Below are 15264 nucleotides of genomic sequence, written 5' to 3'. Positions count from 1 at the left end.
CACCCGGTGTTAAGTGGTTACTGGAGCCCATAGACATCTACGACGTAAATGCGCCACCTACCTTGAGATATACGTTCTAAGGTCTCACTGCCCCACCCTTCAAACCGAAACGCATTACTGCTTCGCGGCAGAAATGTATTGCAAAACGACTATCCCATCCTTCAAACTGGAAAACATGACTGGTTCGCGCCAGATATAAGCAAGGTGGTGGTACCTACCCCTGCGGGCTCACAAGACTCACCACCGTTCAGTAATTATTACGTAAATTATAATCTTCATGGGTTTGATTTATTTACGATCGTAGACTTCCTTCATTATTCGTGAAAATTTAAAGGATTCCTATTTCATAGAATACAGCAAACACAGGTTGTTGGAATCAAAGCTTTGTCCAGAATCGTAGACGCTAAGCCGGAAATTCGAAGAGTTAGCTCAATAAAAATGTTGGTCCCTCAAATTCATCTTAAAATTACTGACAAAAAATATTCGGCGACCCTAAGCAGCGTCGGCAGATTTCTTTTCCGCAATAAAATTTCATTCAGTTTCTTTGAAGCAATTTTATTACTGCTGATTTAAGAGTTGCGTATAGTTTTTTTTCCGTTACATTGTCAAACAATACATTAAAGTATAATAGTCTTTCGTTGCGCTAATTAGTTAATTCCATGCGTTATCGCAAGCTTCGTTGACCTGACGTAATTCTTATCTCAATGAACTAAAGTTAGCTTAGCGGTGTTTGACATCTAGAGTGTCAGCAACGAGATAACTCGTGTGTATTACCCAGAATGCTAACTGAGAGCTTCTTGGTGTATATATTTGCTATGTTGTTGCACTTATGTTTATATTTCTAATGTATCAATGTAATATGGTATTCATATTCTGCATCAAACAGAATAATTAAAGTTTTAATTATTATTATAATTCATAGAAGACGAATCATTTTGATTTTCAATATAATATTATTTAATTAAGCAACTGGTGGTAAACCGTATTGAAGTTCATATACCATATATTATTATGACTCTTAAATCAGTCACGGATTTTAGCAATACCTCCCGGTCACCGTTCTCGTCGAACCCGTGGCTTGCGACGAAGGGCTCGACGAGTGAATTAACCCATAGACACAGTCCACTGAGTTTCTCGGCGGATCTTCTCAGTGGGTCGCGTTTCCGATCCGGTGGTAGATTCTGCGAAGCACTGCCCTTGCTAGGGTCAGTGTTAGCAACACTCCGGTTTGAGCCCCGTGAGCTCACCTACACACGTTAGGGTGAAGCTGAAATAGCCTCTCAAGCTATCAACATAGGTAGGAAAAAATTAATTAGCAATACCTTATTTAACTCAACTTTTTATATGTTAAAAATGAGTTGTTCCAACTCTTAATAGGGCTGGTATTGAAACAGGGAACAGTGATATACCTAGTCAGGTCATAAATTCTGTCACATGTTTAATGTAAAATAATTGAAACAAGTTTATTCATTATGTAACCATTCATATGACAAAATGAACTTAACAAAACACAGATTCTTATGACACTAAAGTTTATTCAAAATGACCTCCGTGATTTTGAATACAGGCCCTCAATCTGCGCGGCCAGTCGTCTATCGCAGCACGAACGAGGTCCATGTCAATATCGGCGGCTGCCTTAATCAAGGATGTCTTGAGTGACTCCAAATTGGGATGAGGCTTTGAGCACGCCTTTTCCTCCAAGTGTTGTCATATCTTGTAATCTAACGGATTCAAATCTGGACTAGAGGAGGGCCAGTCTTCGTGCCGGATGAAGTCGATTTCACGCGCCGCCAGCCAGTCTGGTGTGCTCTTCGCTCTATGAGCTGGCGCCGAATCTTGTTGGAATACCCAGTGCCTGTTATTGAACATGGTATGAGAAACAGGTTCCACAAGGTTCGTCAGGACTGTATTTTGATACACAACTGCATTCGTTTTTACACCTTTCTCACAAAAATGTACCTCTGTTAAGCCCCAATAAGAAACTCCCAACCATACCATGAGCGAGGATGGAAAATGACCTCGTTGGACACGCGGAATACGGTTACTCGCTTCTTCACTATTGTGTGCGTACACCTTATCATTTTGTTTGTTGTAGCTCTCTTCTACGGTAAAAAATTTTTCATCCGAAAAAAGAATTTCCCGATATTTTTTTCCCGCGTACCGCTTCAACAAAGCGCGGCATCTCTTCAGTCTCAGGTCCATTGGACGAGCATTCAAACGATGTCCTGTTTTTCTTCTATATGCCCGAAGCCCTAAGTCTTCATTTAACACCCTTTTCACCGTGGTTCTGCTTAACCCCATCTGAAGGGCCAACAGTTTCTGCTTACGTTTGGGATTTCTTTGAATTCGTGCCTTCACAGCTTTTATCACTGCTGGAGTCCTAACAGACCGAGGGAGACCACTTCTTGACCTGTCACCTATACTAGAGTTTTCATTGTATCGTTTGATGGTACGATAAACGAATCTTTTGGTTATATTCAAATTTTTCAGTATGTTAAAAATTTGAATTGGCGCGTAACCGCAACGATGCAACGCAATAACTGCAACACGGTCTTCTTTAAGCGTCCACTCCATATTTAAAAATGAGTAAAATTCTAAAAGTATACATTTTTATTTTCATGAACAATTCGAAATTCGAATTCAATAAACTTTTTTGTGGCCAGCATGCTAAAAGAAAAGTTTTTACTGTGTGACAATACTTATGACCTGACTAGTTATATTTAAATATTCAGTGTTAATAATGCAAACTATTAAACAATCGCGTGTTTTATATGAAGACGGGAATTTTACTTGATGGAAAACTTGAAACGTGGCGATTGAAAAATAAATTCTAAATCGGATAGTCAATGTTTACATAATTTATCGCCCGAAGACGAAATCAATTTGTTGTTTTACAAACATGTTTTGGCGAGATAATATTCCGATACGTTCTCAATTTGATGCAAAATAAACATCGCAGCACTTATTTGGTCGCTCAATCGGAAGACGTAAAAATGATGTGTTACTAATAGAATATGATTTCTATTTTAGATAGATTACGAGTTACGATTCGTAGGCGGAACCTCGCCATGTCATGGTGTCTTTGGAGGTCATGACGTGAATATATTTAATGAAGCGAACTTTCGCTTGTTTTTGTTACATGTCCCTTCTCACGTAAACAAGTAAGAAAATAAACATTTTCAGTGTGTCACAAAGTTGTATAAAAACTGGTATCTCGTATAAGCAATGTAGGTCAATGTACAAGACCAGTGAGATGAGTAAGTGAGTACGTATGAGAACTGACTTCTGTATAGGATCCAGCAAGATTGTTTTACATTTACAACACAATATTTTATACTCACAATATTACTCGTATATAGTGGAAACAATAATATAAAATACTGTGAATCTATTCCACCGAACATGTTATAGTACTAGGTGACTATCTTCCGTCTGTATGTCAACGTCAACAACAATTCCTTTGTTCGTAAATACGTACATAGGCAATAAGTAAAATATTCTAAACGCTACTAATATTATTAATGCGAAAGTTGGGAGAATAGTTAGATGTTTGTCATTCCAATTTCCGTTACAAACGGATCTACTAATTGAGTAGCAGTTTATGGACCAGAAATTGACACAAACAATTACAGTCAAACCTGGGTAAGTGAGAACTTGATAAGTAAGAAAACTCTATAAGTGAGAGTAATAGCAAGGACCCGTCATTTTAAGCTCCCAAAACCTCTATTAGCGAGAAACAGAAACCTCTGTAAGAGAGAGTCGTTTTTCCCTCATGGACCTCCGTAAGTGAGACTGCTACTTATCTATATATATATTATATAAGCGACAGTCGAGCTTTATTTATTTATATTATTTAGGAGGAACAAATGACAAAACAAATTACAAATTTAACATGTGCTATTTTATGACTCATTTTTAACTTTCGTGGAACTTCCTATCATTGTTTTTGTATTGTTTTCTCGTGAATATTGAACATATTCTATTTCGTGGAACTAAATAACGTTGTTATTTTATCGTATTCTTTTATCGCATTATTTTCGAATGGACACGTGTGCCTGTGTATCGTCCTGTTTGTCGGACTTACTCAGTTTATCGTTTATCAATTGCGAAGGAAAGTTCTGTTCTGCATCATGTAAAAACGGAAAATTAAAGTACTGTCATTAAAGTCATAAACTTAAAATAGTGAATGCATTTGAATGCGGAAAATCGCGAATCGAAATTTAGAGGGAGCATTAGCGAGAAACTCGGGTTAGTGAGAAACCTCTATAAGCGAGAATAAGATTGTGCTCCCTTGAACTCTCGCTTATCCAGGTTTGACGTATATTATTTATCCCGGGAAAATGTAACTAGTTTCGTTATTTCTGAATAACAAATTGAACACGGAAACGTGACACGTCTAATTAAAGATGTTTGCTTGTACACTGTGCATTTATAATTTATCAATATGTTTGAGAGTTATAATAGAGTTATTTATATCAAAAAGAAACTTTTACATTACTTACATTTATATTATCGCATTTTTCATTATTTTGGTCTATAGTTTAAGCTTGATTACTTTCTCTTCAACTCCCTTTTTTGCTATCTGCCGCTTTGGTTAATCGATTACTACATCCCACAGCATGGACATCACTAGAATAATGCCACCGCCCACGTACGCTTCCTCTTACTCTTCTCAAAATTCATCAGCTGTCTAAGTAAATTAATATTAAAGTTTCATTCTTTACATCACTTCAGTTGCTAAGTCTTACAGAAATATATCGAGTATCGTTCTTCGACTTACAATCGCCCTATGCGTTTTGATGAGAATTTTTCCTTCAGAGTTTGGCGAACCTGCTCCACGCTGATTAGCTTCTTCATATTTCTTATTATTTTATTATGCAGTCGCTATAAAGTGTCTAGGCCAGAATTTCGGTCTCTTTTGCTCTGGCGGCCAACTGTTGGTCTTTATCGTAGAACTACACAGTCTCTGACCATCGCATTCGAATATGGTTAATTTAATATTATTTTTAAAATTGAAAAAACTATTTTCAAATTTATTTAATACGGAATGATGATGGATGACGGTTGGATGACTATTCCAATTCGGAATCTTGAATTCTGAAAATGTAACATAATATATTTATATAGTTCGAATTGTAATCCCTTAAAGTAGGTTTATTTATTTACTTAAAAGAATTCCAATATTTTAACTATATAAAACTAATTGTTTTTAGAAAGAAATTCAGAAAGAAATTTAGATATACCTCTTGATGCGTCATCCAGGATGCAGGAGGATCTATTCATATATGTTTATATGGAAGAGCTCTATAAAATTTATATTATATCACATGTCACAGAAAATAAAAATACGAGTATACTCGTATTCACAAGCTGCTATATCGTTGAAATTTAATATTTTTGTGGAATATCCAAATAAATAAAAAAAAAAACCTCACGAACTGTTTTTTTGTTTGTTTCAGAATTTTCGTTAACAGATCGTTGCATTTAGAAAATGTTAAATTTTACGGTTTTGATATGGACTATACATTGGCCGGTGAGTAATAAATTGACATTCAAATAATAATTTGGTTGTTAAAATAATAAATCTTTTGAACGTAATTTTATTTTTACAGAATACAAATCGCCACAGTACGAAACGTTAGGATTCAATTTAACCAAAGAAAGATTAGTAGTCAAAGGATATCCAAGAGAGATATTAGAATTCGAATATGACCCTTCGTTTCCAGTGAGGTGAGCGGCGAAAGTAATAATAGTTTCTATTAGAAAGGACTCATTTTGTCCGCATGTTTTAACATATTAAATCATTAATTTCAGAGGACTCTGGTTTGATACGTTATATGGAAATTTGCTCAAAGTCGATGCCTACGGAAATATTTTAGTGTGTGTACATGGATTTGAATTTTTAAAACAGTAAGTACGAATGATTTTTTGAGACATTATTTATCACATACATGGACACTCTATTTCTAAGGACTATATATGTATACTATTTGACTGGTGGTAGAACCTCTTATGAGTCGGCACGGGTAGGTACTACCATCCCGCCTATTTCTGCCGTGAAGCAGTGATGCGTTTCGGTTTGAAGGATGAGGTAGCCGTTGTAACTATACTGAGACCTTAGGTCTTATATCTCAAGGTGGGTGGCGAATTTACGTTGTAGATTTCTATGAGCTCCAATAACCACTTAACACCAAGTAGGCTCTGAGCTCGTCTACCCATCTAAGCAATAAAAAAAAATATATACATATGTTACATGTTTATTTTTACGGTCATTGGCCTTTGGTACAAAGTGTTCTTTAATGCGTGCAAAATATTTACTTTGTCTAGGTACGTGAATGAATACTCACATTATGAACGTTTGTTTTAAATGCTCTTTGTGTTATTAACAAGAAGTATTGAATAAATTATTATTTTTAATCCTGTAACCCTAGTCTTTTTAAGGCCTGGAATCGGTGTGTTGAAATACATACCGAGGGGTGAAAGACTATTTGGTTTAAGCGACATTTTTGCAATATTACAGGAAGAACCATTAAAATTTGAAAAAATATAATGACAACAAAAATTCTTCGTCTGTTTGAATGGGGTAAACTTTATTGAAGTTCTATTAAAAACATAGAACTATTGATGTTCATATGTACCTTTAATTACAAAGATAAATGTTGCGTATTAAGCGTAATGTCGCTTTAACCTTTCACCCCTTGATAAATAAATTTAGTTCGTCTTTTGTACTACCTTAAAAAAATTGAGCTTATAAAGTTGACATTTATTTTTATTATTTTATATTATTTCAATAAATAATTATTTATAATCTCCGAACCTCACCATCGGGTTTATTGGTTAGGGCTAATTACTAAATCATGACATAAATATTATCCATGAAATAAATTATAACCAGACCGAATATGAAAGAGTGATAATGGAAAACTGGAAAGCATATATCTTTTTGAAAGTTACAACAGAATCTTTACATCAAACTCTGCTAAGTGCAACTTTAACACGTGTGACGTCATTTGGGGCTAAAATAACGATCAGCCATATAATATAAAATCACGCATTTCATTGATTCATGTTAATAATGCTAAAATTAGATTTGATTTTGTTATTTAAATATGAATTTTTGATTTTTACAAAAAGTGTTTGTAATGCATATAACTAGTCAGGTCATAAGTATTGTCACACAGTAAAAACTTTTCTTTTAGAATGCTGGCCACAAAAAAGTTTATTGAATTCGAATTTCGAATTGTTCATGAAAATAAAAATGTATACTTTTAGAATTTTACTCATTTTTAAATATGGAGTGGACGCTTAAAGAAGACCGTGTTGCAGTTATTGCGTTGCATCGTTGCGGTTACGCGCCAATTCAAATTTTTAATATACTGAAAAATTTGAATATAACCAAAAGATTCGTTTATCGTACCATCAAACGATACAATGAAGACTCTAGTATAGATGACAGGTCAAGAAGTGGTCGCCCTCGGTCTGTTAGGACTCCAGCAGTGATAAAAGCTGTGAAGGCGCGAATTCAAAGAATCCCAAACGTAAGCAGAAACTGTTGGCCCTTCAGATGGGGTTAAGCAGAACCACGGTGAAAAGGGTGTTAAATGAAGACTTAGGGCTTCGGGCATATCGAAGAAAAACAGGACATCGTTTGAATGCTCGTCTAATGGACCTGAGACTGAAGAGATGCCGCGCTTTGTTGAAGCGGTACGCGGGAAAAAAATATCGGGAAATTCTTTTTTCGGATGAAAAAATTTTTACCGTAGAAGAGAGCTACAACAAACAAAATGATAAGGTGTACGCACACAGTAGTGAAGAAGCGAGCAACCGTATTCCGCGTGTCCAACGAGGTCATTTTCCATCCTCGCTCATGGTATGGTTGGGAGTTTCTTATTGGGGCTTAACAGAGGTACATTTTTGTGAGAAAGGTGTAAAAACGAATGCAGTTGTGTATCAAAATACAGTCCTGACGAACCTTGTGGAACCTGATTCTCATACCATGTTCAATAACAGGCACTGGGTATTCCAACAAGATTCGGCGCCAGCTCATAGAGCGAAGAGCACACAAGACTGGCTGGCGGCGCGTGAAATCGACTTCATCCGGCACGAAGATTGGCCAGTCCAGATTTGAATCCGTTAGATTACAAGATATGGCAACACTTGGAGGAAAAAGCGTGCTCAAAGCCTCATCCCAATTTGGAGTCACTCAAGACATCCTTGATTAGGGCAGCCGCCGATATTGACATGGACCTCGTTCGTGCTGCGATAGATGACTGGCCGCGCAGATTGAAGGCCTGTATTCAAAATCACGGAGGTCATTTTGAATAAACTTTAGTGTCATAAGAATCTATGTTTTGTTAAGTTCATTTTGGTATATGAATGGTTACATAATGAATAAACTTGTTTCAATTATTTTACATTAAACATGTGACAGAATTTATGAACTGACTAGGTATACTTATATATTATTATATCTTTCAATTTTGTTTATAGACTAGTTTTTAATGTCCGCATGCCATAAATATTTTACAATTCATGTCATATATTTAATTCTACGTAAAAGTTTTATTTCTATGGTATAATATATATTTTTTTTCCTTCAGTTCACAGGTATACGAATTATATCCGAATAAATTCTTGACTTTAGATGAATCGAGGGTTTACGTTCTGAACACTTTGTTTAACCTGCCGGAAACTTATCTGATTGCGTGCCTCATAGATTTCTTCACGAATTCACCCCAATATACGAGGTAAGCGTAATATTAACAATAAATATTTCGGTTACTTATGGCGGCATTTGACTGATTCTGTGGTGCATTAGTTAGCGCCCCTAAATGTTGCGCCGAGGGTCGTGGGTTCGATTCCCACAACGGGCAAACATTGTGCGATAAACAGGTTTGTTTGTCTCGGTGTTTGTTATCCATATTAAATATGTACATATTTATTTAAACGTATATATAAGTATGTTTGTCAGTCTCTGGACGGTACTCATAACACAAGGAATCATAGATTGGGGCGGAATATCCCTGTGTGATATGTCTTCAATTATTATTATTATTAACTTTGTCTTTTAGAGCAGGTAACTTTTTTAATTCGTTTAATCATATAAAAAGCTGAATATCAGTTATCGGAAGACACGTTTGGCCGATATCGTCCACTCCTAGCTACTCCGACTTTTTTAATTTGAATGTGGAATTTTCAATTTTATTTAGCTAAAAAAAAAACAACTATTTTATCCATATGACGACTATGTCCATAATAATTTTGGACTCACATTTGTGTTTTAATATATGTGTGTTGAATTCAATTAAATCATTCTACTGCAATCCGAAAACAATTTACGAGAAACGTGTGGAATCATAATTGTTTTTCACTCTTATAGGGCATGTAACATTATTGACACATATTAAACTGATAAAATGTTTACAGTCTTATCTTAATTCGCATTAAGTTCGTTTTCGTTTGTTCGTGTGATGTTTGTAAACAGACCGTGTGCTTAGAGCACGGACACTGAAATAGATTTGCGTTCTACGTAGTGTTAGTATTTCTACGTAGTGTTCATTAAATGTAATTAATACGTTTAAATGAAATGTAAAAATAAACAAAGTGTTGCCAAATTCTGACACAACCATATTTTGGTATAATGGAATAAATGCTAAATTCTTATTTTAATGAAAATCATTGGTTAATTATGAAATATTACAACATTATTTAAAACCTATTATCACGTTTATTTACGTCACGCTTACGTTTTATTTCTGTCGTGAAGCAATAATGCGTTTCGGTTTGAAGTTTGGGGATGCCGTTGTAAATATACTGAGACCTTATAACTCATATCTCAAGGTGGGTGGTGGCATTTACGTTGTAGATGTTTATGGGTTCCAGTAACCACTTAACACCAGATGGGTCGTGAGCTCGTCCACATACCTAAGCAATAAAAATATTAAAAAAAATCGTTTTTTCTGCTCCGAAAACACTATGTAACAAGTCCTTACCACTGCTGAGAAAGTTACTTGTGATTGCGAATCGATCGGTCCTGGTATGATATAGTCATACGGGCTTGAAATAAATGTTATTATAGTGTAATTGGGACTTCGACCACACGTATTCACCACGTAATAAGTAGACACCAAACACCAAAGTAACCACCACGTAGGTAGTTCAATAGTTGAATCGTGAAAGTATATAAAATACATATAAATATCAAGAGGAAAAAACAATGAATCGAAGTTTCCGCGCCTTATTATTCATAAACTGGTAAAGGCAGTAAATATTTATTTATTTACCTCATCATGTACTTCATAATGTTGATGAAAAGTATATGCATCACAACAGTTACGTATCAAGAATTTCAAAATATATGTTAATAAATGACCTTGATTTTTTAAGAAATGAATATGTAATCTACTAGATAATTTGAAGCGAATATATTGCAGTCCATGTCCTGTTGTTGATACATATTATATTATAGTTATGTATCAATATATCGTTTTTAACATTTTAATTTGTTGTGACTTAGTTTTTGAAAATGAAATAAATGACGACTCAATTGACGTTTTTTTTAAATAAAATTGTTGTTTATAATATGGGTAGATCAAGTACTGAGCAAAATCGAGTATCGTGCAAATCGAAGATAGTCCGGTCTTAAATAGCTTTTCAGTTTCCTTTTATACATTTATTATTCTTTTACATTTTCTTACTTGTAACTAATTAATCTTCATAGCGTTTTCGTAAATTGTTATTTCATCACATTCATAATTTGGTATTTCTAAAACGAATTTTAATCGAAACATTTTAAAGCCTAAAATTCTTTGTTGTGTCATATGACCTTTTATTTTACCATTTAAAAAAAAATGATAAATCATTCGTGTCTTCAATTGCAATTAAGTCTATTTATTTCTCTGCTATGACTTGTTCATGTCGCCGGGAGTTAAAGGAACTAATTAGACGTTTCTTTGATGTGACAGAGTTAAGACGGGAGTGAGATGCGGCGACCTAGCTATGTCCTTCAAATCAATCTTCCAAGATGTGCGAAATGCCGTCGACTACGTTCACATACATGGCGATCTCAAGAAGAAAACTACGGAAAACTTAGATTTGTACCTGAAGAAAGACGAAAGACTGCCGATGTTCTTGTCTAGGATAAGAGAAAGCGGAGCTAGACTGTTTATACTAACTAATAGCGATTACAATTTCACTGATAAAATCATGAATTACTTATTCGATTTCCCGCACGGTGCTAAGGTGAGTCCGATTGATGTTTGTATCTGGGATTATCGATAATACATCGAGTTTGATATCGATATGTTAAATTGTAAATTTAAAATTCGTTATAGTCTTTTGGTATTTGTATATTAAGTAGTTTAGTTTTATTTTAACCTTTATATTTTAACCTTTTATTTTAATCGCGGAGAAGCGGATGTACACGCTCCAGACGTTTTTTTTTTTAATTTGGAAATAAATGTCTTTATTTATAGAGATACGAATATCATTCGTGATTTAAATATAGTTGAAATTCGATGGTATTCAAATGTTTTACATGTGATAATTTACCTCTCAAATGTCGTGTTTTCAATTATATTTTTGAACGCTTGTCTTACACTTCAAACCGGAAGACTGATTGCTTCGCAACGGAAATAGGCAGGATGGTGGTATCTATCCAAGTCCGTTCACAATACGCCTCTATTGTCAGGAATGACGCAATTTTTTTTTTACTTTTTGTATTTCTGACATTATAAAATATGTTAGTCACCTCATTCAGTCTTATTGTGTAAAATCATATTGATTGATTAATGAATTTTCGTACAAAAACCATTATAGAAGAAATTCAAGCCATTTATTTATTTATTTATTGACATGTATAGAGCAATTGATAACTGCAACTCTAATTAGAGGCAATCACAGCATGCATTACATTAATATATACAGAGATTTAACAATACTAATAATAATAATAATAAAAAACAAAAGAAAGACAACAAGAACAGTAATACCCGAGTACTCAGACCACGGCTGAGGCTGAGGTTCAACAACAACTTTTTATAATTTTGTTCCTGAATATAATATTTGATTTGTGTTAAACAGATTCTCTTTTATTTCAGGTCGGTGAGCCCCACCGGAACTGGAAGACCTATTTCGACTGGATCGTAGTGGACGCTAAGAAGCCTCTGTTCTTCGGCGAGGGAACCACTCTAAGGCAGGTCGACACTCGCACCGGCGCTCTGAAGATGGGACATCACGTAGGACCACTGCACGAGGGATCCGTCTATTCAGGAGGTAATTCACAACAGCAATGGGGATCTTTTGAAATAACCGAATTGATTTATGAGTATTTTTTTTTATGATTTCTTCAAGTTCTCACTACCCTCTAGCATTTGAAAAAAATATCGAAATGAGTATCGTCACAAATATTTCAAATTAAATCATTGAAATCCGACCTAACTCTTCTAAAGTTTATTATTATACTGCCTATACACCAACACTCTAAATTTTTAGGAATCTCGAAGTGAACTTGTTATGTATGTATAGAGATATACGAGTATTTTGGCCACTGAGTTTCTCGCTGATCTTCTCAGTGGGTCGCGTTTCCGATCCGGTGGTAGATTCTGCGAAGTACTGCTCTTGCTAGGGTCAGTGTTAGCAACACTCCGGTTTGAGCCCTCACCTACACACGTTAGGGTGAAGCTGAAATAGCCTCTCAAGGCTATTAGCATAGGTAGGAAAAAAATATAAACCAATAATGGATTTTCTTCTGTCATGTCACAGTGTACTACTAGGTGTTTTTTTTTCGTTCAAGCAGCTCATTCGGTCTTTGCGTTAAACACATATAGAAATATAATTTGAATGTTTTGAACAGCTTTGTTTAAAGATAAGGATATTACCTTATATAAATGTAATTACACTAGCGTAAGTGTGTAATCAATGTGTAGTACACGTGACGACGTACAGCGTCGAAACGTGGTTTCATATAATCGATTTGATGTTAATTCAGAACATACTAAGTTTCTATATATCTATTGTATGAGCTTAGAGATGGGATCCGTCGAAGAAAAACCGAAGGTCGATGACCCGGTGGGGGGGGGGTCTTAGCTTATGTATATAGAGCATTTATGGCTAATCGTTGTTACTTCTTATCAGCCCACAGACGTCCACTGCTGGACATAGGCTAATCGTTGCTACTTAGTGTAATTATATGATTCCGTTATGTTGTAAGCACCAGTAACCGTGCTGGTTCCACATCCATGAGGAGTGGGTCGCCGTCGCTCAAATCGACGTAGAAATTTATCATCACTCTGTGTAGAGCTCGTGGTCCTAAATGATGTCACACATGATGACGTTGCGGTCGTAAAGCTTGCGCGATAATTTCGCGAAATAAGTTGAATCCGGTTCCCCAATGAACGTTTTGTTGAATCTATGGTAACACACACATGTCTTTTCGCATTAAAAGTGTACAATTTCCAAAAATATTCGAAATTGAGTTAATATGCGGAATCATTTGGTATCATCAGTATTTTTCTCATAAATACTGTCAAAAGAGTGTACCTAGTGTAGTGTTATTTTTTTCAGTTTACCTGTATTTTTACTACTATTAACAATATTAATACCATTAATACATAATTTTATCTTACTTTAAAATACAGATAATGTAACTGGTAAAAAATAAATATAAATGTGGCAAAGATGATTAATATTAAAAATATCACATGTTAAACCTTTAAAACACTCTGCTGTAAAATTAGTAAGTTTTGAGATACAGTTTTAATGCGAGAAGACGATGTATTGTGAAGTCGGTCTATCTGCTCAGAGGCTGATTCGAAAATAATTTTCTAATTATTTATTATATTATTATAATGATGCTTCCACATTTGACTCCATTGCTGGGCTATCAAAGAAAAAGAAAAAAAATTGTGATAACTTTTTGTTTTTAATTCGTGAAGTAATCGAAACCAATGTTACGTCAGTTTGTGATAACGTTGTAATTTTTCGGATTAAGACGACGCACGTATTGTGTGTGAACATTATCTGTGACCCTTTCAATGTTATCGGTACGATCTTGAAACTTTTACTCGATAAGGGTTGCCAATGTAGTTTTTATCTGTATTTTCAAGCAAACTAATAAAAATATATTTAAATTCAGTAAATAAATCCTTAAAACTTTGTGTCCTTTCATGTTTAGTAATAGAATTACAATATACTATATAATTATAATTAATAACACAATGGTTTATACTATTTTTAGTTAACGAGCGTAACCACGACAGTGACTAATGAAAGGAATGCAAACAACTGAATTTCCTTTTACCCAAAATACCAACTGATATCAATATAAGAATATATATTATTACACATAGTTACATCCACAGATTAAATAGACAACCGGACAAAAATAACGAAAAACGATATAAATTATTTATAAAAGATTCTCGTTTAATTATCTTTAAGACAACCCTGGTGTCCTCTTCTTACTTATCTACCAAGATTACATTCCGCACTATTAATGTCGAACGCATAATATTATACATAATAATATATAGACACGTTAACATTGGAGTACCTACGAGAAACGGAAAATAACTGTCAATTTAATTCGCGGTGACTAAAAATAATTATGGCCTTAGTACGACCAATCACTATTTGATCCTATAGCTTCGCACTTAATATAAACTAGTGGGCCCCCGGTAGTCGAAATTCGACTATAGTTTATTGAAACCATAACTTTGTACACTATTATGATTCCATTGTCAAAGACTACTTCTACCAGTATAATCACAAATTTCGCCAAGATTACACTTTAGACAAATATTAATAAAGACAAACAATACTTACTTAATCTATTCTCAATTTGACCATAGACTATAACCAATACGAAAAGTTTGACAGTAAACTAATGTATTGGTTATGAATAATTTAAAAAAATATTAACAGCTGCACTCCTCTATATTATCTATAAGTGTGGGAAATTTCATACTCCTCCGTCCGCGCCATTGTCGTTAGAAGTTTTTGCTTCACTTATTAATTAATATATAGATGTTATATGTATAATAATTGTTACATTATAATACTCATTGTAAACAAAACTATAAAAAAAATATCTAATATCAATAAAAAAAATTCTAATATTTAAAATAAAATAAAAAAGACATGTCCGCTGAGTTTCTTGCCAATTCTTCTCAGGACGGAGGCTAGTTTTTGTGAATTGGCGGTAGTTCTTTTGACGTTCAACAAGTATGTACTTTCATTTATGTTGAATTTTTTTTTTTTGATTTG

At 34.4% G+C, this 15264-nt stretch overlaps 1 protein-coding gene across 21 annotated transcripts in view; it reads left to right on the top strand.

Annotated features, from left to right (window-relative positions):
• Nt5b (5' nucleotidase B) overlaps positions 1-15264 on the top strand; it is a 33724-nt gene that overhangs the window by 12983 nt on the left and 5477 nt on the right. For 20 of the 21 annotated variants that reach the window (XM_028177869.2, XM_089737501.1, XM_028177873.2 and 17 more), the window contains 6 exons: positions 5460-5533; positions 5613-5730; positions 5815-5910; positions 8601-8747; positions 10965-11241; positions 12099-12273. In XM_028177869.2, coding sequence (XP_028033670.2) covers positions 5460-5533; positions 5613-5730; positions 5815-5910; positions 8601-8747; positions 10965-11241; positions 12099-12273 — 887 coding nt within the window. Of the gene's footprint in view, positions 1-4118; positions 4249-5459; positions 5534-5612; positions 5731-5814; positions 5911-8600; positions 8748-10964; positions 11242-12098; positions 12274-15264 lie in introns of those variants that run through there. The other variant, XM_089737518.1, reaches the window with a different exon arrangement.

The sequence above is a fragment of the Bombyx mandarina genome, chromosome 23 (assembly GCF_030267445.1).
Source record: "Bombyx mandarina strain Sakado chromosome 23, ASM3026744v2".
Taxonomy (NCBI): domain Eukaryota; kingdom Metazoa; phylum Arthropoda; class Insecta; order Lepidoptera; family Bombycidae; genus Bombyx; species Bombyx mandarina.
Note: the sequence above shows the minus strand (reverse complement) of the source record. Positions and strands in the feature narration are given on the sequence as shown.